Here is a 25,807-nt window from a genome sequence, read left to right as displayed (position 1 = left end):
CACTAGTCAAGTGCTCTAGCCCTGAGGTACATACCCAGCTCACACTGGTAAGCACTGGGGATCCAATAATGATAAACAGTCCCAGGGCTCAAAGAGCTCCTTGTGGAGGTATGACAAATCAACAAGCGTGACAATATAGCATTATAAATGCCATTATGAAAATAAGTACAGAGGACAAAGGAAGCAAATAAGAAGGGCACCTAAATTAATATTTGAGGGTAAAGAAAGGCTTCCCAAAGAGGATAACATTTAAGATATCCAAAGGCTAAGAGAAATCTGACCAGGAAGACTATCAGGAGAAGTGTTCTAAGTAGCAGGATCAGCAGAAGCAAAGGACTGAGGCACAAAAAGAATATGGTTCATTTGATCGACTGAAAGCAGTTAATTTTATTTGGAGTATAGTTTGACCAGAGTTGGAAAACGAAAGAAAATAATGCTGAAGTTAAGTAGTACTGGATTATGTAGGACCCTCTGAGTCAAGAATTCTGAATTCCTGAGATTGTTGACTTCAGCTGAGTTTCTCCTCCCTTCACCTCTACAGTAAAGAATGACTGTGATTAACTGAGGGGTAGGTATCACAAGTATTACAAAATTGAATAACAGGTACTTTTGGTTATAAATTCCTCTATCCATATCATTAGTTTACCCCATAATGCCATCTTAGTGTGGTACCTGAGAAGAATTGTCCTAGGTACAGCTGTGAATTAAGTCAAGAAACAATAAATGTACAAAAGTTCCATTGATATTATGGCACAATAAGAACAACACATAAATTAGCAAGTTAAATTAAATTTGCTCTTGCTGGGCTGGGGCTGTGGCTCAGCAATAGCGCACTTACCTGGCATGTGTAAGGCACTGGGTTTGATTCTCAGCACTGCATATTAATAAATAAAGGTCCATCAACAAATAAAAAAAAAATTGCTCTTGCCTAGCATGAGTTCAATCCCCAGCACAACAGAAAAATCTGTTCCACATGAATGGATAAAGAAAATGTGATATATACACACTATGGAATATTACCCAGCCATAAAAAAAAAAATGACCTTATGACTTTTGCTGGTAACTGGATGGATCTGGAGACAATCATGCTAAGTGAAATAATGCAATCCTCCCCCAAAAACCAAAGGTTGGATGTTCTCTCTGATATGCGGATGCTAACACACAACAAGTGGGGGAGGGGAAGAACAGTTTAGTGGATTACACAAAGGGAAATGAAAGGAAGGGAGCAGGTATAGGAATAGGAAAGATAGTAGAATGGATTTAACTTTCCTATGTTCATATATGAATATACCACAGTTAATTTCCACGTCATGTACAACTACGAGAATGTGATCCTAATTAGAATGTTACATTCCATGTATGTATAATGTCAAAATATACTCTACTGGGCTGGGGTTGTAGCTCAGCGGTAGAGCGCTCACCTAGCATGCACGGGACCCTGGGTTCGATCCTCAACACCACATAAAAATAAATAAACAAAATAAATAAATAAAATAATAAATAAAATAAACACACACACACACTCTGATGTATATATAAAAATAACAACAACAAAAATCTGTTCCAAGTTTCATTAGATTCTAAGACTAATTTCTATTTACTGATATCTGAGTAGACATGTACAGAAATCAGTGTTGCTAATTTAGTAATATACTCGTAATTTTTTAAAATTAAAAGAAATATTACTCCCAACATGTGTATTTCTGGGCCAAATTTATGGGATAAAACAAAGAAAGAGATAAAGCCTAGGGCTGGGGATACAGCTCAGTTAGTAGAGTACTTGCCTTCTATGCACAAGTCCTGGGTTCAATCCCCAGCACCACAAAAAAAGAAAGAGACAAAGCCAGACATGTCTACTTGAGTTTATTCTTGTTCTTTAAAAAAAGAAAAACAGAGAGAGAGAGAAAGAGACAAAGTGGGGTGGGGGAAGAGAGAGATATTAGGATAGACAGGGAAATAACTCAAACACTGTGAACAGGAACCAAGACTCCAAGATTTGGGCATACTCCCTCCACCCTCCACCTCAGTTCTCCAAGAGAGTCCCACCCACCTGATTTTCTTTTAAACAAGACACCCAAATCAGCAGCAAAGGTACCTGGGGTAGACACTGAGATTTTGAACATTGGGAATGAGAGGGAGAAAGTCCCAAAATTAGGAGTTGGAAGAAAAGGGAAGGAATGAGGGAGAGGCTAGACTCTGGAGGGCAGAGTTGGGCAGCGAGAGGTGGAAGTGAGTCAGTATGAGGGGTTCCCCTCCTGACCGCTGCTGCCCACACTTCCCTGGACCCCAGAGAGCCCCACGGTTTGTTCTGCAGTCCATTCCCTATTCCCAAAGGCCTCACAGGCCTAACTCCAAGTCCTCTAGCTCCTCCTCCAGCGCCCTCCTCCTTGCTAGCTTCTCCAGCTGCTCTTTGCTGGGCTGACTGACTTCTCCAGCCTGGATCCGCTGTTGCAGCTCTTCCACCTGCCGAAGCTTTTTCTTTAGGTTCTTTATCTTCTTGGCTTTCTCAGTGGTGGCAGCTGAATCAGGTGGGTCAGAAGCAGCTGTTGAGGCTGAGTGGGAGCCTTGTGGAGCACTGGGGAGTTGGGCTGTCTCTCCCAGGGACACCTTGTCAAGAGTCCGGCTCAAGGCCTCTGCCTCTCCTTTCTCTTGCTGTTGCCGCCTCTTCTCCTTTCGCTTCAGGTTGCGTTTGGCTGTCTTGGAGAGGCCTGGTTCACCACCTTCAGGTCTAGATGGGGTAACAGGAGTGGTGGCCTCAGGGCTCAGCCCTGGAGGCAGCTCTGGTTTACTCTTGAAAAACTTCACATACTTATTTTCATACCTGCAGAAAACAAAAGAAGTCAACAAATTTCTAAGAATCACTGACTTTTTGATTCTTAACCTTCCAAGTCACTTCATTCTCATAACATTCCCAATTCCCTCTTCTCTTTAGGTGCCTCCTCCACTTTGCCTAGCTCTGTAGGAGAGGCTGTTGCAGGGTGCCTAGGATCTGAAATTGTGACTGGCATTTGGAGGTTCTGATTATCAGAGGTCATAGAATCAAGACTAGTCACATGTAACCCTCAGTCATCTGAGAACCCCACCCAGCACTTTGCTCTCCTTTCTCCAGTGCCCTTCCTTCCATTTCCTTGGGGTATTGGAGAGTCATCCCTGAATTTATGGGCACACATAATTTATATTTCTGGAAGGACCCCATTAACTAGCCCTTCTCAAGCCTAACCACGCACACTGGGACCTCCTCCTGGGGCACATAGCCTTCTTTCACCCTCCGCTGCTTGCGCCAGGTCCCGTCAGGTCGCTGTGTTGAGGCGATGTACTTGCCTGAAATGAGAGAGGTTAAGGTGGAGAGTTATTCTTTCTTATTTTCTAAGATGAAAGAATGCGTAAATGTGTATTTCCCTTAGCACCTATCTTGTCTACCAAATGCAAACTGCTAAGTTATCTTTTCTTCTGTCAACCCCAATCCCTGTCATCATTATTTACTGAGTAACTATGCACTATACAACATACCACCCTTGCCCTCAAGGAGCTTTGGTTTTTATAATTTAGTTGGCAAGAGAGGATAGGCATAGACCCAATTATTCACCAGTCTGGGCAACATAGTGAGACTCCATCAAAAACTGAGTGCAGTAGCACATGCCTATACTCTCATCAACTCTGGTCAGACTCTGCAATTTAGCAAGACCCTGTCTCAAAATTTAAAAAAGTGAAAAGGGCTGCTGGGAATGTGGCTCAGTGGTAAAGCATCCCTGGTTTCAATCTTCAGCTTAAAAAAAAAAAAGAGAGAGAAAGAAACACAAAACAATTGTAAGAGGACATCAAAGAAAAGCACCAAGTACACAAGAGTATACATAAAGGATACTTGTTGATAATTATTGAAATTAGCAAAAAGCTGAAAGTAACTTAAGTGGTGATCAACAGATGAATGATTAAATAGATTTGGTTCATCCACACAACAGAACACCATACTGTTGTTAAAAAGAATGTTAGGTATAGCTAAGTGCTATAGCATCCCCTCAGCAGTACAGAAAAAAAGGGGGGAGGAATATTAAATATAAATGTACTACCATTGAATAGTGTGTATGGTATACTAAGTGAAAAAGTGAGTTGCAGGATAATGTGTAGAGGTCCTCAAACCTTTTTACTTTAGGACCCCTTTACCCAGCGCCTCATATAAGCTAGCAAGTATTCCACCACTGAGCTAGCTACATCCCCAACCCTTGGTACTGGGCATTGAACCCAGAGGCATTATACTACTGACCTACATCTCCAGCCATTTTTTAATTTTTTGAGATACGGTCTTGATAAATTGCCTAGGCTGGCCTCAAACTTGCAATGGTCCTGCCTCTACCTCTTGAGGAGCTGGGATTACAGGCTGGCATCACTATGCCCAGCTCTCTTTATAGTCTTATTTTACAATGTTATGTATTTATTTATGTTACAATTTTTAAAAATGCACTAATCTCCTCAGAAAAGTCTGTAAGCACTAGGAAGTTGTAAATGTCACAGTGGCTGAAGTTTCCCAAACTTCTAATTTTCACTGGAGGGTTTGAATTTTATCATTGATAATACATATTGTCAGTTGTTTTCCTTGAAATGACAGGCTTGTCTACGGCCATACCACCCTGAACATGCCCGATCTCGTCTGAAATGACAGGCTTGCTTCCTTCCAAAGAATGACTGTCAAATATATCTGACAGGTTTTTGTTTTGTTTATTTTGTAAGACAGGGGCTGCTAAATGGCTGAGGCTGGCCTTGAATTTGGGATACTCCTGCTTCAGCCTCCTCAGCTGCTGGGATTATAGGCAAGCACCACCACACCCAGTTGTGAAAATGTTTTTGCTTACAGAATTCCTAAAAGGGGTTTTAAGGCCCCTGCACCACTCCCATCTCCAAGAGTCATGGAGAACAATTTCAGAATCTCTGGTAGAAAGTATGGGTCCCATTTTTGGTGAAGCATGAGGCAGGACTTAAAGGTCTATGAACACAGGTCATGCCTGTAATCCCAATATTCAGGAGGCTGAAGCAAGAAGATAGCTTGAGCCCAGGCGTCTGAGACTAACCTGGGCAACACAGCAAGACCCTGTCTAAAAAAAAGGACAGGAGGTGTAGCTTAGTAGTAGAGTGCTTCTTAGCACGGATGTAGCCCTGGGTTTGATTCCCAGCACCAAAACAGAAATTCTATGTTGTCTGTGTGTGAGGACAAAGAGAAAAGTGTGGAAGGACACATACCAAGCCTTTAATGTTGTTTACTTTAATAGGGATAACCTGGAAAAAGAGAAATGGCAAAACCATTTTTTAAAATTATATATATAATTACTCGTTTAAAAAAAAAAAAAAACTGTAGTACTTTTTTTGGTGGCGGGTACCAGGGATTGAACTCAGGGGCACTCGATCACTGAGTCACATCCCTAGCCCTATTCTGTATTCTTTAAATTAGAGACAGGGTCTCACTGAGTTTCTTAGCACCTCGATAAATTGCTGAACTGGTGAACTTACTGCCTCCACCTCCCAAACTGCTGGGATTACAGGCAGAAAAATCAAATCTAGGACCTTCTATGAGGATTATGTATTTTTCCACTAATTGATTTTTTTTTCAAAATGCAAATATCAGCTAAATGTAGTGGTATACACCTGTAATCCCAGGGACTTGGGAGGTTGAGGCAGGAGGATTCCAAATTCAAGGCCAGCTTCAGTAATTAGGGAGACCCTAAGCAATTTAGACCCTATCTCAAAATAAGAAAAAAAAAAAAAAAAAGGATTGGGGAATGTAATTTAGTGCTCAGTGGTAAAGCATCCCTGTGTTCAACCCCAAGTACCCCCAAAAAAGAAAAAAGCAGCAGTCAGGCTGGGAATGAAAAATCCGGCCAGGCCAGACCGGACCAGACACAGTGGTACATGCCTGTAATCCAGGCAACTCAGGAGGCTGACACAGGAAGATTACAAGTTCAAGACTAGCCTCAGCAATTTAGCTAGCTAAGCAACTTAGTGAGACCCTGGCTCAAAATAAAAATTAAAAAGGGCTGAGGACATGATTCAGTTGGTTAAGCACTCTGGATTCAATCCCCAGTAGCAAGAAAAAGGGAAATGAGGCCAGATCTTAGAACGTCTTAGAAACAAGGTCAAGGAATTTGGACTTTATCAGATGAGTAAAAGAAATACGGAGGATATGTTTTGGCCAGGAGTGATAGTATAGACACAAGAATAAAAACAAAAGAATGAAAAAAAAAAAAAAAACCATGAAAAGCTTCATGAAATGACTAAGACTAGTGTGGGCTCTGAAGAAAGGATCAAACTAAAGGAAATGAGAAAGCAGACAGAATGGATCGGAAACAGAAGTCCATTCTAAAACAAAAACTCAGATGTGAGAATACAGATGGCATTTTCAGGAGATGGCAAGTAGGGGAGTCTGGCTGAGCCAAAGAAAGGACTGGTATAGTGAAAGGCCAATGTTCAGATCTTGAATGCCAGTTAAGGAGTTTAATATGTGGCACATGGCATGCATTCAATAAACACTTGTCAAATGAATGAATCCTTTATCCAAAGCATTTTTGTAAAGCCTTGGATATGAATAAATCCTTTATTCAAAACAGTATTTTAGACCAGTTAATCCGGCATGATGAGAAGGTAAATTGGAAAAGAAAAACACTGGAGTCTAAGGAAACCAGTTAGAAAAAAGACTGCAATAATCTTTTTCTCCTCCCCCATTCCCACCCTGGTTATTTGGGATTGACCTTCGGGGCACTCTACCCCTGAGCTATAGATGCAGCCCTTAGTATTTTTTGAGATAGGGTCTCACTAAATTACTCAGGCTGGACTTAAATCTGCAATCCTCCTGCCTCAGCCTCCTAAGACTGTAGTAATCTTGGCATGAAGAGGCAGAATTGGCAAAAAAAGAACGCAAAGAAGACACTGATGCTAATACATTATCAAAGGATCAACCATACTTGGTGATTCACTGACTAGGGAAGAGGTAAGCAAGTTAGAAATCAAAAATAACTCAATACATTTCTAGTAATCCTACTGTTAAGAATTAACATAAAGGTATAGTTCCAAGAGGAAAAAATACAAAGAAAGAGGAAAATATAATTATGTAAAACTTATGGCATTATCTATGAATAAAAATTAAAAACAAAATTTACATCCAATTTTAAAAGAATGGCTAAATATACATAGTATATATGTTTAAATGATGACAGAAGCCAGGCACCATGGCACACACCTATAATCCCAGGTACTCAAGGAAGCTGGGGCAGGAGGATCACAAATTCAAGGCCAACCTCAGCAATTTAGCAAGACCTGTCTCAAAAAGTAAAAAAAAAAAAAAAAAAAAAAATTAAAAATAAAAGAGCTGGGAATGTAGCTCAGTGGTAAAGCACCCCAGGCATCAAATTCAGATACCTACCCACCCCCCACACACACAATGATAAAATTTTTCAAAAAAATCTTATGATGTGATCTAATAGAAAATATAAGAAAATTATACATATACCATGATTTTTTTTTTTTTTTTGTACCAGGGGTTGAACCCATGGGCACTTAACCACTGAACCACATCCCCAGTCCTTTTTTTATATTTTATTTAGAGACAAGGTTGCTTAGGGCCTTGCTGAATCACTGAAGCTAGCTTTGAACTTGTGGTCCTCCAGAGCCACTGGGATTACAGGCATGTACCACGGAGCCTGGCCACCCATGATTTCAACAATTAAATGTTATGAATATTTGTAAATTTAGAAAAGGATATGCAATAATGAAAATGTTACGTTAGGGTAATAAAATTATAAATACTTCGTTTTGCTGAGCATGGTGGAGCACGTCTATAATCCCACAAAATGGGAGGATGAGGTAGGAGGATTGCAAATTTGGGCCAGTCTCAGCAATGTAAAGAGACCCTGTCTTGGCTGGGGCTATGGTTCAGTGGGTAGAGTGCTTGCCTTGCATGCACAGGGCCCTGGGTTCAATCCTCAGCAACACATACACACACACACACACACGAGATCCTGTCTCAAAATAAAAAAATTTTAAAGGCCCAGGGATATAGCTCAGTGCTAAAGTGCCCCTGGAGTCAATATCCAGGACAAAAGAAAATTTTTTTTTCTTTTAAAATATTCCCTTTAATGTTGCTGACATACTGTGGATTTCTTAAATATGTAATTTTAGGTGGCTTAGAGAATTATAGGTACACTAAGGACAGCAAAATTATCTTGACCAAATAATTCATAAAGATTAGAGACACAGCACCTATTGTGATCCTTGGAAGATGAGCAGGATTTAGACAAGTGAAGGTGAAAGCAGAGTTGAGGAAAAAAGAGAAAGGTAAAGGGACAAGAGCAAAGGGGCAAAAAATATTTGAATCTTTACTTAAAATTCTTCCTGGATTCCTATTTCCCTCTGGGTACTTACATGGAGTCACACACAGAAGGTCCTCTTGACCTAGCTCCTGCTAGTCTCCAGCCTCCTAACACACAGGCAGCCACTCGCTTTCTACTCTAGCCACAGAAATAGTCACAAATCTCACCCAGAACTGTGCCTCTACTCTCTATGTCTTTTTGCTTTATTTCCCTTTTCCTTATTTCTTATGTTAGCTAATTCTTACTGGTCTTTAAGTGAAGTTCACTCCACTGCAGCCTTCCCTGAGCTTCCCAACACAAGCCAAGTTAGAAGCTGCCCTTCATGCACACATAACACCTATTTCAGCCTTTATCATGATCTAATGTTTAATGTAATTGTTTGCTTGTCTGAATGCAAGCACTTTGTCTTTTAACTTTGTATCGAAGAGCTTGGCTCACAGAAGACAGTAAATATTGGTTGAATTAATAAATGTGAAAGTTTAAGTATATCATGAAATAGCAAGAATCCAGCATATTTTGGACAAAAAGGTATATATAATGAGAAAAGAAACTAGAATAAACTAGTGAGTATATGAAAGATCTCCAATCTCTACTGCATTTGGAATTTAAGCCTTAGATTGCAGGAGAATACCAAAGACCTATAATGGAGTACAGGTGGTCTGCTTAAAGCTATGCTTTTAAGTCTAACCTGAGTTGGGCACAGTGCTGAATTCCCAGCCCACCTTTAATCCCAGTGACTCGGGAGGCTGAGGTAGGAGAATTGCAAACTCAAGACCAGCGTCGGCAACTTACTGAGGCCCTAAGCAACTTAGACAGACCCTGTCTCAAAATAAAAAATTAAAAAGCCTGCGGATATGGCTGAATGGTAAAATTCTTCTGGGCTCAATCCCCAGTACCAAAAAAAAAAAAAAAAAAAAAAAAAAAGAATTTGAAAATATAGTGTAGTCATCCCTCAGCATCTGTGGGGGAATGTTTCCAGGACACCTCAGGACACCAAATCCTCAGGTGCTCAAGTCTCTTATACAAAATGGCATAATGTTTGCATATAACCTTTTCAAATCCTCCCATATACTCGAATCATCTCTGAATTATTTATAATACCTAACACAATGTAATGATATATAATAAATTCTTGTAAACTACATTGTTCAGGGAATAATTACAAGAAAATCAAGAGTAGTGACGTGTTCAGTAGAGACACACACACCAAAAAAAAAAACTTTTTTTTTTTTTTTTTTAAGAGATGGATCTTGCTCTGTTGCCCATGCTGGTCCCAAATTCCTGGGCTCAAGCAATCCTCCTGTCTCAGCATCCCTAGTAGCTGGGATTACAAGTATATGCCACATCCAGCCATGAATATTTTCAATCTGAGGTTGGTTGAATCTGTAGTTGCAGAACCCATGAATGTGAAGGGGTGACTATACAATAAACTTAAAGTGGAGAAAATGAAAACAATAGCTGTAACAAAAGAAGACCTAACTGGGATAGTCTTTGTGGCATTAAAAGGAAAATGAAAAGAAAAATCTATTATGAAGGATAAATGAACAAGATGCAAAGACTGCTAAGATTTGAATTGGAGAGGAAATAATAAAAATAGTGATACAATGAATTTAATTTGATGTCTTTCATATATATGATCTTGTTTTTCACCCCATATTTTTGGGTAAATAGGGCATATGGTAATAACACTTATTCACACATGGATTTTAAATGTTTATTGAGCACTTACTGTTGTGCCAGGCACTGTAACAGAAGCTAGAGATACAATAATGAATAAAGAAAGCAAGATTCTTGCCTGCTTATAGCATACATTCCTGTGAGGAAGATAATAAATGAGGACACAAACTAATTACAATATCACTCTTGAATGTGGAAAGTGGAAAGAATAAAAACCACTGACATATACAAAGTCCAGAAAGGAAAACTTTGTGAAAATAACTAATTCAATTCTAGACAATCAATGTTTTACATGGAATCAGGGAGAAAGGGATAATAGTAGTAATATTGAATACTAGAAATATTGAAGTCAAATGCATAGAATTTATAGCAGGCCCCTTTTATCAGAGGGGGATATATTTCAAGACCCACACTGGATGCTTGAAACTGCAGATAATACTAAACCCTAAACACAGGTTGAGCATCCCTAATCCAAAAATCCAAACTCTGAAATGCTCTAAATCTGAAACTTTTTGATTGCTGACATGATGCCACAAGCAGAAAATTCCACACCTGATCACATGTGATAGATCACAGTCAAAATGCAGTTACGCTTAAAATATTATATTAAATTTCCTTCAGGCTGTGTATGTAGGGTATATCTGAAATATAAATAAATGCTGTGTTTAGACTTGGATTCTATCCCAAGATATTTCAGTATGTATATGCAAATATTCCAAAATCTAAAAACATCCAAAATCCAAAACACTTCTGGTCCCAAGCATTTTGGATAAGGGATACTCACCCTGTATACTGTTTTATCCTAATTATACATATTTATGGCAAAGCTTAATTTATAAATTAGGCACAGTAAGAAATTAACAATAACTAATAAAATATAACTATAACAATATACCACAATAAAAGTTATTTAAACGTGGTCTCTATCACTCTCTCAAAATATCTTATTGCACTATACTGTATTTTTGCACTTGAATTGATCACAGTTAACTGAAACCATAGAAAACAAAACTTCTGACAAAGGGGCACTATTGCATAGTTGAAGAATTAAGAGAAGTAAAGATAGATTGTGAGGAAAGCAGGGCAGAGCTTCTTGAATGGCCATCCTGTGTGGAAGCCCTCTGAGATACAAATAGCTCATTAACACATAGGAGCACCTATTTTATGTTATCTTGGTTCCATCCTCTGGCCTTGATGGTATCCAAGGGTGAAGTCAAAAAGAAGGGAGAGGTTTGGCGATTCCCACCCCTAGAAATAAAAACCAAGGGCAGAATATCAGGACTTTCAGATAACATTTTTGAGAGAATCAGAAAGTACAGATTAGGGACTGCTACTCTGTTTTTTAAACTTTGTCATTTCCCACATCTATTGTTTTATAATTTTCAACCTGTTTTCCTTAAACCTATTAGTAATAAAAACTCTTAATCTAAAAAGGGCCTTGTTTGAGGGGACGCAGGAAGACAGTAAAGAGACAACATTGCAAGGCTTGGGAGAACTCCAAGGGACTAGAGAAAGTGACTGGTAAAGATGTGTTGATGAGCCTGAGGATGATCTCTGGCCAATGATAAGACCTAGCTAGGGGTGGTTTCCAAAAAAGAGATCAGAGTTGGAGGAATGACCCTGGAAAATGATCATGATTATTTCTCTCAAGGAAGTAAAGGTACTAAAATCATGAAGTGATTCATAGAAAAGGACAGAATAATGCCATGGAGACCAAAAGAGTTTTATGTAACAGTAGTTGATTAACAGTGTTAAAAGTACCATTTTAAGGGAGTAAGTGATTAACACTATTAAATACTGCAGTGAGATCTAGGACAAGGAGAACTAAGTAAAAGTCAACTGTTTCTGGCAATTTGGAAATCCCTGGTTATCTCCAAGAATAGAGCTTTGGAAAAGCATGGTGGTCAGAAGCTAGACTACAAATTAATTAAATATGATAAACAGGGGCTGGGGATGTGGCTCAAGCGGTAGCGCGCTCGCCTGGCATGTGTGCGGCCGGGGTTTGATCCTCGGCACCACATACCAACAAGGATGTTGTGTCTGCCAAAAACTAAAAAATAAATATTAAAATTCTCTCTCTCTCTCTCTCTTTAAAATAAATAAATAAATAAATAAATATGGTAAGCAGGCGCAGTGGCTCACAGTTGTAATCCCAGGGACTCAGGAGGCTGAGGCAGGAGGATTCTGAGTTCAAAGCCAGCCTCAGCAATTTAGCAAAGCCCTAAGCAACTTAGTGAGATCCTGTCTCAAAATAACTAAATAAAAATAAAAAGTGCTGTTTGTGGTTCAGTGGTTAAGCACCATAGGATTAATCCCTGATACCAAAAAAAAAAAAAAAAGGACAAACATTTATTGAAAGCTTCCTATGAGAAATGTACTGTACTAAGTGCCATTAGGATTACATTATGAGCAAGCAAAATGGTGCTTAGTTTCAAAAAATGTACATTCTAAGTAAGGGGAGCTGGGCAAGCAAAAAATAAGACAAACTTGGGCTGGGGATGGGGCTCAAGCGGTAGCGCGCTTGCCTGGCATGCGTGCGGCCCGGGTTCGATCCTCAGCACCACATACCAACAAAGATGTTGTGTCCGCCGAGAACTAAAAAATAAATATTAAAAAAAAAATTCTCTCTCTCTCTCTCTCTCCTCTCACTCTCTCTTTAAAAAAAAAAAATAATAATACAAACTTATAAACGACAAAAGTAACCTAACAGATGCAGATAAGGAATAAATAACCATACTCCATTTGATGAGGGAAGATAGCAAGAAACTAGGAAAACCTTAAGAAATTGACATTAAAGATTAGGTAGGGAGTTCATAACTCACTTGAAACTAATGTCTGAAATATGATATGTCAAGAGCCGTGTAAGGTTTTGAACAACCAATAAAAAAAAAATAAATAAAAAAAGATTAGGTAATAGTAATAATAATAACAACAAATAAACAGCCAATATTTTACAGGCAGAAAAGAAGAGAAACAAATAGGAACAACAAGAAGCAAAATCATAGCAGTAGAAAACTCACAGTATGTTATGAATGATTACAAATAAGCATTTATTAATGAGTAGCTATATTACACCAGGAACTTCATATAGTTTATCTTGTTGAGTTTAGACAGTGGGTAAATATTATTTACAAGTTGAGGAAATAGTCTTACAGAGATTGAGTAGTATGTTGTAGCACACACCTATAATCCCAGCTATTTGGGACTGTGAGGCAGGAGGATCACAAATTTAAGGCCATCTTATGCAATTTAGGAGACCCTGTTTCTTTTCTTCCTTCTTTTTTTTTTTTTTTTTTTTGGTGCTGGGGATTGAACCCAGGGCCTTGTGCATGTGAGGCAAACACTCTACCAACTGAGCTACATCCCCAGCCCTAGGAGACCCTGTTTCAAAAGATGTAGGTGTGCTAAGGATATAGCTCAGTGGTAAAGTGCTTGCTTAGAATGCCTAAGGTCCTGTGATCAATCTCTAGTATTAATAAGAAAGACTAGTCCAAGATCTTATAAAGGTAGCATGTAGCTAGCTGTAGTTACATTCTGAACTCAGGTCTGATGCCAAAACTTACTATCACACTGATATTCTACTTTCCTATAAAGCCCAGTTTCACCAGAGGGTTCAGGCAAACATACAATATGTGACAAATACTAGAATGAAAACTAGTCTGTGCTCATACTAGAGAGTCATGTCTTAACATAAGCAGGTAGCATGAAGAGTCCATGTATCAATCTGAAAGTTAACTCCCAAATAATAACATTAGCAATCTTTTATTGAGTACTTGCCAAATACTTTATTCAATATTTATAAATATTATCTTATTTCATTTTCTCAACTCCAAAGTATTATTCCAGTTTTATAGAAAATGAGAAATTTAATAACTTGCCCAAAGTTAATTAGTAAACTGCATCAAAAATAGAACTCAGAGTAAGGGCTCCCAAGGCTACAGTCTTTCTTTTACACTGGTACTAGGGATTGAATCAGGGCTGCTCTACCACTGCTACCTTCTCAGCCCTTTTAATTAATGTATGTATTTATATATTTTTATTTTTTGGTACTGAAGATTGAACTCAGTGTCGCTAAACCACCAAGCCATATTCCTAGAGCATTTTCCTAGTGTTTTATACTGAGTCAGGGTCTCACCAAATCCTTAGGGCCTCACCAAGTTGCTGAAACTGGCTTTAAACTTGCAATCCTTCTACCTTAGCCTTCTGAGTTGCTGGAATTACAGGCATGTACCATAACCTCCAAAAGAGCTGGAGATGTAGTTCAATAATAAAGAGTCCTTGGGTTAAATCCCCAGTACCAAAAAAAAAAAAAAAAAAAAAGTACTAAGGATATTAAAAGGATATGTTAAATGTGTAAAATAAATAAATATGAATTAATTTCACAATTAAAAAAATAAATCAAAATATATCCTTCTGGGCAATCTATCCTAAGATAATAACCCTAAATGAGGGGCTGGGAGTACAGCTCAGTTGTAGAGTGCTTGCCAAGCAGGCACTAAGCCCTAGGTTCAATTCCCAAACCACATCACAAAACAAAACAATAATCCTAAATATAGGAAAAGATTTATGTGCAAAAATATTCACGAAGTTTTTATAAAAAAATTTTTTAGAGTGTTACAGCTCTTTTAGAATCTGACTAGAAGATTTGCTAGTTTTTGCCAGAAACAACCCCACCCCCATAGCAGACAAAAAAAAGTTCTGGAAATAATCTAAAAATCCAATGGCAGAAGAAAGGTAAGGGCTAAAGGTGTGGCTCAGTGGTAAAGCAATTCTGGCTTCAGTTTCCAGCATTAAAAAAAGAGAGGGAGAATTAATGTCATAAGGTTAAGTGAAAGGCAAGATATTAAAAACATATAGAGCTAGGCATAGGGATGCACGCCTGTAATCCCAGTGATTTAGGAGACTGAAACAGGAGGGTCACAAGTTCAAACGAAGCCTTAGCACTTAGTGAGCCCCAGAGCAACTGAGCAAGCCCCTGTTTCTAATAAAATATAAAAAAGAGCTGGGGATGTGGCCCCTGGATTCAATCTCTGGTATCAAAGAAAAAGCAGTAACCTTATAGTATGTCAGATGAGATGGAACAGAAAGAGACTAGAGATTAGACAAGTTATTTAAAAGGTCACAGCAATATTTGTAGAATAATAGAAACTAAAATTTTAGCAGGCACTTAGAATAGCTCAACCACTATGCTTGACACTTGGCATATAATCTCTGCTAATCCATACACCAACCCTTACATAACAGTAATAATTACAAAAGAGTGCTTTGAACACATGTGTCAGATATGTACATTGCTTTAAACTTTTAAAAATATTTTTAATATCTATTTTTGTTCTATTTATTTTTATGTGGTGCTGAGGCTTGAACCAATGCCTCACATGTGCGAGGCAAGCACTCTGCCACTGAGCCACAACCCCAGCCCACTTTATTTAAATTTTAATTCTCACAATATTTCATTAATGAGAAGAATTCCCAAGGCCATAGAGCTAAGTATTGAAGAAGGAATAAGTGTAATGCCACTAGAAATAAAAGAATATTTCAACAAGCTGGGTGTCATGGCATATGCATATAATTCTAGCTACTCAGGAGGCCGAGGCAGAAGGGCAACAAATTCAAGGCCAGCCTTGGCAACTTTATGAGTCCCTATCTCAAAATAAAAAATAGGGGCTGAGGTAGTAGCTCAGTGGTAAAGTGCTTGCCTCGTATGTGTGAGGCACTGGGTTCAATCCTCAGCACCACATAAAAACAAATAAAGATACTGTTTGTTAATCTACAACTAAATAAATATTAAAATAAAAAATAAAGGGGCTGGGAAGTGGTAGAGTGCTCCAGGTTCAAACCCAAAAACTGGAAAAAAGTAAATAAATAAATAAGAACTAGAAAAAAAAATTAGCCAGGCACAGTACCACATGCCTATAATCCCTTGATTCGAAAGACTGAGGCAGGAGGTCCCAAATTCAGGGCATCCATAACTTCTTTCTCTGTATGTGACCTTTTTTTTGCAGTGCTGGGGATTGAACCCAGGGCCTCAAACATGCTAGGCAAGTGCTCTATCGCTGAGCTGTGCTCCAGCCCACCTTTTTATCTTAAAGAGAATATATCTAATATTTTCCTATTAAGTATAATGCTAACTTTGTGAGACAAAAACCTTCATCAAGCAAAGAAAATTTCCTTCTATCTTTGATTAATAAAAATCATTATTAGTATTATTTGAAGTGCTGGGGATTGAACTGAGGGCCTTGCGCATGCTAGGTAAGCTATTTCCCACTAAGCTACATCACCAGTCTCCTCAATCCCCCTTTTAACACCAGGAATTATTTCCATCAAGTATTTACATGATGGTGCTTTTTACCAGACAACAGTTTGGTTTCTACTGTGTCACTTTCCTTACTTTAGGACCTTTTTGCAGTTGTAGCGTCTACATTGTTTATCTCAATATTTTTCCAACTGTGTTCCTGGAAACCCTGGGAGTGTTTCAGGGGTTATGTGGGAGAGGATGGAATGAAAGGAAGGGAATAAGCACCTCTGTAGTTATATAGAGAAAAATAAACTGTTTCTTCTACTCTATGCTCAAAACATAGATCACTTCTGTGATCTCCAAATGTGTGGGGATTTCTTCCTACCAACAAGCAAGCAACCAGTTCTGCAGCAGATACCATCTGGACTTCCTCTAATTCAATTTAATTCAGACACTCTGTACCTGAAGGTAGCACAGTTTGAGGGCTCAGTCTCATCAGATTATTCCTCACTTCAAATCCAGTTGCATGTTTAGGCTTTTGAGTCTTCTGACCTACTGACCACCAGTTGGGGTTCCTATAACCTCCTCCTGCGGTTCAATTAAATTGCTAGAACAGCTTAGGGATCCAGTAATTCATATTTGTAATTTCAGCTACACAGGAGGCTAAGGTAGGAGGATCACAAATTCGAGGCCTGTCTGGGCAATTTAGCAAGACTCTGTCTCAAAATAAAAAATACAAAGGACTGGGGAAATAACTTCTGGGTGTAATCCCTAATACCAAAAAAAGAAAGAATATTTAAAGCTGAGCATAATGGCACATACCTGTAATCCCTGCAACTCATGAGGCTGAGGTAGAAGGATCACAAGTTCAGGCCAGCCTGGAAAACTTTGTGAGACCCTGTCTCAAAATAAAAAAGGGCTAGGGCTGTAGCTCAGTAGTAGAGTGAGATAAAACTTTAACTTTGTGAGATAAAACCTTCATCAAGCAAAGAAAATTTCCTTCTATCTTTGATTAATAAAAATCATTATTAGTATTATTTGAAGTGCTGGGGATTGAACTGAGGGCCTTGTGCATGCTATCTCCATATCTCCCACTAAGCTAACATCCCCAGTCTCCTCAATCCCCTTTTTAACACCAGGAATTATTTCCTGGTGTTCAATCCCCAATTGGGTTTAATCCCCAATAAAGCAAAAAAAGAAAAAAAAATCATATTTTGACAACTGATGTAAAAGGGAGCAGGTGGTGGATGGTATGAGAAAAGTAAAAAGCCAAGTCTGGTGACTCATGCATGTAATCCTAGCAATTTGGGAGGCTGAGACAGAAGGATCACGAGTTCAAAGCCAGCCTCAGCAAAAGCAAGGTGTTAAGTAACTCAGTGTGACTCTGTTTCTAAATAAAATACAAAATAGGGCTGAGGATGTGGCTCAGTGTTCAAGTGCCCCTGAGTTCAATCTCCAGTACCAAAATAATAATAGCAATAAATAAAAAGGGCTGGAGCACAGCTCAGTGGTAGAACACCCAGGGTTCAATCTCTATCTCTAGTACTACTAAAAAAAAAAAAAAAAAAAAAAAAAAAAGATGATTCAAAATACAAGGGCAATGAAAAGACCTAGTGCTCTGATGTTGGTTTCTACTTTCTAACATCATTCTTCAGTAAAATGAACAAAGGGCATGCCTGTAATCCCAGTGGCTCAGGAGATTGAGGCAGGAGGATAGCGGGTTCAAAGCCAGCCTCAGCAAAAGCAAGGTGCTAAACAACTCAGTGAGGGAGACCCTGTCTCTAAATAAAATACAAAATTGGGCTGGGGATGTAGCTCAGTGGTTGAGTCTCTCTGAATTCAATCCCCAGTAACCCCCCCCAAAAAAAAAACATGAACAAAAATTCCTTGGAGAAATGGCTGATTCTAGAACTGAAGCAGGAAATATATACATGATGAGCCTGGAACATCTTCAAAAGGAGAGCTTACTTTGTATATCAAAGAGGCAAGGGGCCAGCTAAAAAAATAAGAGTTCCCAATGTCTAAAAGGTTGAGGGTTAGGGATGTAGCTCAGCAGTAAAGTGCTTGCCTAGCACACACAAGGCCTTGGACTCAATCCCCCGCATCAATAAATAAAGGCTGGAACAGTCAAGCAGTAAAATAAATATAGTATTGGATTAAAAAACCTAATTATAAAATAAAAAATCAATGTCAATATTGATATAAATAAATGTTTGAAAAAATAAACAGAAAGGAGAGAAATCTCCTGTGCAGAATAATTCCAAATGATCTCTGTCCTTAAGGAAAAAAACCTATTATCCTACTCTTGATGTTTGGGCTGCATAAGTGACTTCCCTCCAAAGAATATAATGGAAAGGAGAAGGGTAGAAAGAAACTCTACAGTAGGGAAGCCTTACAACCACTACCTTACCAGATGACCAATATCAATATTAAAAAAATCACTGTGATCCTACATCATTATCACTCTGCCTCTATGGTCTTATCCCCAAAATACATAACCCCATCTAATCATGAGAAAAATGTCAGATGAATTCCAATGGACAGCGGGCATTGTGACTAGTACACACCTATAATCTCAGTGACTCCCAAGACTGAGGCAGGAAGATAACAAATTCAAGGCCAGCCTAGGCAATTTGGCAAGGTCCTGTCTCCAATGAAAAAGCCAGGAGTAGTGGCCCAATCCTGTAATCCTAGCAGCTTGGGAGGCTGCGACAAGAGAATCACTAGATCAAAGCCAGCCTCAGCAACACTGAGGCATGAAGCAACTCAGTGAGACCCTGTCTCTAAATAAAATACAAAATAGGGCTCAGGATGTGGCTCAGTGGTCGAGTACCTAAGTTCAATCCCCATTACCAAAAATAAAATAAAATGAAGAGAAGCCAGGTGTGGTGATGTATGCCTGTAATCCCACCAGTTCAGAAGGCTGAAGCAGGAGGATCCCAAGTTCAAAACTGGTCCTGGCAACTTAGCGAAGCCCTAAGCAACTCAGTGAGATCCTGTCTCAAAATAAAAAATAAAAAGGGCTGGGGACATGGCTCAGTGGTTAAGCACCCCTGGGTTCAATCCTCAATAACAAAATAAATAAATAAATATTTAGAAATTTAAAATATATAAGTAAAATGAAAAGGGCTAGGGATGTAGCTCAGTGTTAAGAGTATCCCTGGGTCTAGCCCTTGCTACCATAAAAAGGCATAGGCAACTCAGGAGACAGGGTGATGCTAAGAATAATAACTGTAGTTAAGGAACAAACTAAGCAGTGAGGAAATGGAAATAGATTTAGACCTGATATTCAATAAATCTGCCTGTGAACAGGAAAGAAACAGAAATGACATGCCTTGATTTTTCAATGAAACATAGTGAGCTTATCTGTCATAAAAGGAAAAATTAAAAGGGAGGGGCACAGAGAGAAGAAAAGATTAGAGAGATGGTCATGGGAAATTTAATAACACCTGGAAAAAAGTATTGTAGAGAAGCTGTGATCTGACAGAAGTTAACATTATATGGAATCTGCTAGTTTCTATGCTTTTTCTCTAGCAACATGCAACAGTCTAGAAACAGAAGCCAAGAAACTAGTTGATAGGTATGATTCAATATAACAGAAGCCCTTGCCTTAGTATAGAAGATCAACATTACTAAGAAAATGAAAAGGATAGTATCAAATTGGTTGGCCATACAGGTCTAACTAAGCAGCAACAAAGGTAATCATAAGGTACTGGTAGACTCAACAAAATGGGAAGGATCAAGAACCAGAAAAAATGGGAATGAAGCTCTAATAGTACAGCTCTTGCCTAGCATGCTCAAGGTCTTGAGTGTGATCTTCAACATTGCACACTCCCACAAAAAAAGAATCAGAGCACCTAAAAAAGACAAATAGCTGCCTCTGTAGATCTGAGGTAGTCAAAAAGGGGAAAGAGGGCTGGGGTTATGACTCAATGGTAGAAGGCTTGCCTAGGATGTGTGAGGCACTGGGTTTGATTTTCAGCACTGTGTATAACTAAATGAATAAAACAAAAGTCCATTAACATCTAAAAAATAAATAAATACAGTTAAAAAAAAAAAAGTAAAGAAGCTGGGTATAGTGGTATAAACCTGCAATCCCAGCTACATAGGAAGCTGAGAAAGGAGGATCACATGTTCAAGGCCAACCTGAGCAACTTAGTGAGACCCTGTCCTAAAATAAAATAAAAAAGGATGGAGATGTAGCTTAGTGGATGTCCGCTTGCCTAGCATGCATAAAACCTTGGGTTTAATCCCAGTATCACAAAAAAGAAGAAAAAAAGAAGAAGAAGGTGGTAACTGGTAAGGAGGCTAAAGTAAGTACTTGGAGGGTACCTGAAGGGAAGGTACTGGTAGTGTTGTCAGGTTGGTGGCAGTGACTTAGAACAAAGCAGCCTGTGTGGGAAAGAAACATCAACCAGGCCCCCAAGGAAACACCTGCCAATTAGCAGGATCTCCTGACTACCACCTGTCAATCAGCAGGACCCCTTGGACAATCCTGGAGTTCAGCCAGCTTTCCACCAACTCCAGCGGGACAAGGGACTCTAAAAACACATTTTCCTGTCCCAAGCCCTTCCCTTCCTGCCTAAGCCCCATAAAATTCCAGTCCAGTGAAGCTCCCACGCGGTTTCTCCTCAGACCCTCTCCTGTCCACTCTGTTGGTGTGATCGAGTTCCGCCCAGGAGTGATATCTCAAATAAAGCCTCATTCGGAGGCCTTTTAAAATATTCATCCTTTGGTCACTGCCCAAGGCTTGCCTGGTCTTATAAGTGTCACTGATGAGGTCCAGGTTGTAGTGATTCTAACATATATCTGGTTTGAAAATAGAAAGGTAAGTCAATGGTCTCATGCTGAGGAACCAGGAGATCAGAGAATTTCAAAAGTGCTAGAGACACTGAGAATAATAGCAAGAAACAGTGTAGAGAAAAACAATATAGTTTGATGGGTCTGGGTCCTTATGGACAGTAAATTATGGTGCTGAAGTTTTAAAGAAACTACTATAATTTCATGGCAATACCTTCTACAAAGATTGCAGTGACAATGGTAGGCCAATAATCAGAAAGCAGTATAGGAGTGGAAAAGAACAGTTTATTCCTCCCTCTTTTCCACACAGGCAAAGGGAACAGAAAATGTCTCTTTATGGCAGGGTAAGGGAGATGTGATATCTGGATTTTTATTAAATCAGGATTAAGAGGGAAAAAAAGGACTGGATGATAAGTAGTATTTTCAGAACATAATATTAGAAGTTGAACACATTAAAGAAAGACTGAACGAACAGTCAGCACAAGCAAAGATGGTATATCACTTTGAAGAGGAGAGACCTGGGTTGTCATTAGGTACCATAAGATAGAGGGCTGAGATATAAGAAACATATAAAGCAGCAGAACAAGCGGCATGAATGGCACATTTTAAAACACACTGTGCATACCACTGCACATGCTCGGTGTCACCTACACAGAAGACTCACATATACCATACAGGCTATAAAAACATAATCACCTCACACTTACATAGCATTTTCCAAACTACTTTCGTATATATTACCCTATTTCACCTTCACTGGGTCGATATTACTACCATGCACATTTTTCTAAAGACAAGATTTTTAGGATAAGACAAAACTATGAAGAAAGCCTTTATTTTTCAATTTCTCACATACACAGCAGACATTATTTGGCATCTCAAATAATGGGGCTAAAATTCTTCTCAAGCCAGAAGGAATAGTAGGTTCTATCAACCAAAGACCTTGGGAGAAGTCACTAGACACCTTCCTGTTTGCCTTCTCTCACCTTAGATTCTGCAATCCCTATCATCATCACCGGGGGAGGTAGAGATAGGTGGCTCCATCAAGGAAAAAACTCAAGTTGAAAGTTATATTAAGTTCCTCCTCCCTTCACACATCTAGACCTCAGTGACCCAACAAATCAAGATGAGAGGGAGAGTGGGAAAGGAACTAGGTAGCAATGGATTGGTCTTCAGTAGATATAGCTTCGAGAAAAAGAATGAAAACAGGGATGGGTAGGACAGGAAACAGGTATAACCAAGACATGGGGGGGGGGCAGGGGGCTGGAATTGGACGGAAGTAAGAGTGTAGGAGTCCATAAGGCTGGAGAACCAAACAGAGATATGGGAGCTCCAATCGCTGCAGAAAAACTGAGGGCCCGTGAGGGTCCTGGAGCAGGGAGCATTGAAAGACCCAGGGTTTGGGTGACCGGAAGCAGAGACCCCCCAAACACGAGACCAGAAGGGGGCGCAGGTGACACCCCGGACGAGAGAATGAATGGGGAAGGCGGTCCGGGGGGCGGGGCAAAGGAGGGGCCCCGGGATGGGCGGGGCACAGACCCCTTTGCAAGTACGAACCCCTACCCCGAGAGCCCAGGGAGAAGCGAGTCCGCGACTCCCGCACTCACCGCCGGTCTCGTCAGTTACATAGGGAGTCGCCATCTTGAAAACGCAAACCACTTCCGGCGTGCGCGGACTGGGGTCCCGCCCCCTCCCTACCGGAAGTGGAGTCCTGTTCGTAGCAAGCCACCATTTTAGTCTTAAAGGAAGAGTGCACCATTTCGTGGGCGAGGGAAAGGAAGAGGGGACTAAAAGCTGAGATAGTTGATAAAATAAAGCCTTGGATTCTTATTGCCACCCATATCACCCTTAAGCGCCTGGTGCGTGTAAATCAGCTGGGAGCGGGAGAGGTTCCGACACAATTTCTCTCATCCCAGAACTGTACATCTAGGACATGCGAGGGGAAAGGGGCGCAAGGCCCAATTGCACCCGAAAGAGAGGGCTGATACAGAAGTAAAGGAAGACTATTCATGCTCTGACCTGACCCAGGTACCAAGGAGACTTGGTGACACGGGGCCGGCAAACTCCAGCAACGTACTAGAGTGCACGAATATTGCTGGAGGCATGTGGAAGACCCCAACTAACCCTTAGAAGGTGGGGAGGTCGAACTGGCATGCCGTTTGCCCTCGCTGCCCAGCTTAACTCTAGATCGAGACCTAAAAAAGAGGCCTGCAAGTCGGTGGCCGCTGCGGCTTGGTCACCTGTCCCCACACCCTCAGGGTTGCTGCTGGCTTTCATGGCCGAGTTGGGGCGGGCGGGCAGCACTGGGCAGCCTGGGCACTCGGTGGCGAAGTGACTTCCTGCCCTGGCCGCCTACCGGAGGAGTCTCCTCCGGGTGAGCCCTAGGGTCAAGGCAGAGTGAAGGCATCTGGGCGGACCCAGTTAGTATTCTGTTCAACCTCGTGCAAGTCTCTGGGAGCTGAGGATCTAAAGCGGGATAGCTAGCCCATAATCCCAGCGGCCCACACGGTCACTCCCTTGGCAGGTCTGCCCTGCCTCCAGCCTCAATTGTTCTTCAAAGAGCCCCAAAGTTCTCCCTCCCCCACTCCTCTGTAGCTGTAATTCTTCAGGGCTAAATCCTGTTAAACTAGTTTCTCTTTCGGCCTGGGAGGGGCGAGTCGCAGCTTCCTCTCCTCAGGTATCCCGGACACTGTGCTCCTCCATCCCCTTATTTATTTTTCTTCAGCAACCCCTTTACCTTTCTCTGTAACCCTTATTTTAATGCCCACAGTATCTCTGTGAATATTAGTGACCACCTCTAACACTAGGCAGCATGCCTTAGTTAAAAAAAAAAACAAACAAAAATAAAAACAGCAATTGGCTGACTAGGACCTTAGTCAAGCAAATTAAACCTCAGAAGTTTTTTCAGGGCCACACCTGTGCTTTCTTTCCGTTCTCCATCTCCTTGACTTCTACGTGGGACCCAACTCACCAGGTCTCAAAAAGATTTATTTAAAAACTATTTACATCTTTGGGCTGGAGTTGTGGCTCAGTGTTAGAGCACTTGCCTAGCACGTGAGAGGCACTGGGTTCATTCCTCAGCACCACATAAAAATAAATAAATAAATAAATAAATAAATAAAGGTATTGTGTCCACCTACAACTATTAAAAAAAAAAAAAAAGCATCTCTGAGCCTGCTCAGTACACAACATAAACCAAGCTCACCCTCTCGGGCTGAAAAAATTTATGGACAAGAAGTTATAATTGAAATTAAATGGTGCCAGACATGTCCAAGGAATATTATGGGGAATCTGACCCCTTTAAGAATCTTGTGATAGATGAATGTGTGGATATCGCAACTAATGGGCAACAGAACAATAGTGGAATGATGGTAATACAAGGAAATAGTATCATCATGTTAGAAGTTTTGGAACAGGAACAAATAATGACTATTCAGCAGAGAAATCCGTCACCCCTCTCCAAAAGGACTAACTATGACCTAAAAAATCAGGTCATGTACATTTTCATATTAAACTTTGTGTTAAATAAACTTTTTAATAGTTAAAAAAAAAAAAAAGAACTATAAACCATGCGTGTGGTGGTGCATGCCTGTAATCCCAGTGGCAAGTCTGAGGCAGGAGGATCACAAGTTCAAAAACAGCCTCAGCAACTTAGCAAGGCCCTAAGCAACTCGGAGACCCCATCTCTAAATAAAATATTTTATAAAAAGGGGGCTGGGTGGGCTGGGATTGCGGCTCAGAGGTAGAATGCACGCCTAGCATGTGTGAGGCACTGGGTTCGATCCTCAGCACCACATAAAGTAAAATAAAGACATCGTGTCCACCTATCCCTAAAAATAAATAAATAAATAAATAAATAAATAAATAAATAAATAAATAAAATTTAAAAGGGGGAGTTGGTGCTGGGGATGTGGCTAAGTGGTTAAATGCCCTGGGTTCAATCCTCAGAACAAAAAAATAAACCTATTTACATACAGATGGGAAGGGCAACACACACTTAGTCCCAGCTACTAGGGAGGCTAAAGCAAGAGTCCAAGAGAGACTCCGTTGTGCTTCAGCCCTGCCCCATCCATCATCCTGTCCTTAGCCTTGTAACTAATAAGAGGTGAGTATGATAGGAAGCCTTTAAAAATTAGTGGACTACATCAGTATCTAAGGAATGGTCTTTGTGGCTTCTGATGGGCCTGTTCTGCAAGGGGAATCCTAAAGTGGGCACTACTCATTACCTAACCCTAATCCCCCACTGTGCCCCAAAACCTCCTGCCCCAGTTCTGGGTGACAGGAAGTGAAACTCAACTGACTGCTTAGTAGACCAGCCTAGTACCCAGCCCTGGGCCCCGGATGTGACCCCCCACCCTGAGGAGGAAGGGGGTAAAAAGAGGCTGGGGAGAACAGGCTGTTGTTTTTTCCTTTCCCTTTGTTCATTGCGGTTTCTTTCTTTCTGACTTTTATGATGTGGTTGACTACAGAAATGAGCACCTGGAACTGTAGGCATTAGATGCCTCCTCTTTAGATGTTTCTTTGCCTTTCTTCCCCCCTTCTATTACTAACTTGGAGTATGATGGAGCACAGATCCAAACATGATACAAAGAAGGCTAGAGTAAGATTGATTTCATCTCATTCCTTACTAAACAAATAACACCCATTGAAGTTAAAAAAAAAAAAAAAAAGTCTTCAAAGGCGTGTCTTTAACTTTATGTAAAGACCGGAAGAGGGGTTATGGACCTATTCTTACTTGTAT

The 25,807-nt window shown here is 40.2% G+C and overlaps 1 protein-coding gene and 2 non-coding genes across 4 annotated transcripts; 1 reads left to right on the top strand and 2 right to left on the bottom strand.

Annotated features, from left to right (window-relative positions):
- Positions 1-1,846: 1,846 nt before the first annotated feature.
- Pym1 (PYM1 exon junction complex associated factor) lies at positions 1,847-23,393 on the bottom strand. 2 transcript variants are annotated; one of them, XM_026398371.1, is made up of 4 exons: positions 23,307-23,393; positions 22,674-22,777; positions 3,228-3,321; positions 1,847-2,821 (listed from the first exon to the last, which is right to left on the bottom strand). In XM_026398371.1, exons 2-4 carry the CDS (start codon positions 22,705-22,707, stop codon positions 2,338-2,340), a joined length of 612 nt encoding a protein of 203 aa, XP_026254156.1. In that variant the 5' UTR covers positions 22,708-22,777; positions 23,307-23,393; the 3' UTR covers positions 1,847-2,337. The 2 variants fall into 2 exon arrangements, with proteins under 2 accessions (XP_026254156.1, XP_026254155.1); XM_026398370.2 differs by having other exon boundaries at positions 23,191-23,388.
- Trnav-cac (transfer RNA valine (anticodon CAC)) lies at positions 13,323-13,396 on the bottom strand. Its single transcript has one exon. It is a non-coding gene; the product is annotated as a tRNA-Val (tRNA).
- LOC113189631 (U7 small nuclear RNA) lies at positions 14,638-14,701 on the top strand. Its single transcript, XR_003301668.2, has one exon. It is a non-coding gene; the product is annotated as a U7 small nuclear RNA (small nuclear RNA).
- Positions 23,394-25,807: the final 2,414 nt, after the last annotated feature.

Source organism: Urocitellus parryii, chromosome 5 (assembly GCF_045843805.1).
Source record: "Urocitellus parryii isolate mUroPar1 chromosome 5, mUroPar1.hap1, whole genome shotgun sequence".
In the NCBI taxonomy this organism is placed as follows: domain Eukaryota; kingdom Metazoa; phylum Chordata; class Mammalia; order Rodentia; family Sciuridae; genus Urocitellus; species Urocitellus parryii.
Note: the sequence above shows the minus strand (reverse complement) of the source record. Positions and strands in the feature narration are given on the sequence as shown.

Bases quoted from the DNA above. Each gene is read 5' to 3' on its own strand.
- Pym1 (XM_026398371.1), bottom strand. From the start codon at position 22,707: ATGGCGACTCCCTATGTAACTGACGAGACCGGCG. The intron at 3,322-22,673 runs GTGAGTGCGGGA...CTCTCATTTCAG, and splicing joins TGTAACTGACGAGACCGGCG to GCAAGTACATCGCCTCAACA. The intron at 2,822-3,227 runs GTGCGTGGTTAG...TGTTTTCTGCAG, and splicing joins CCCCAGGAGGAGGTCCCAGT to GTATGAAAATAAGTATGTGA.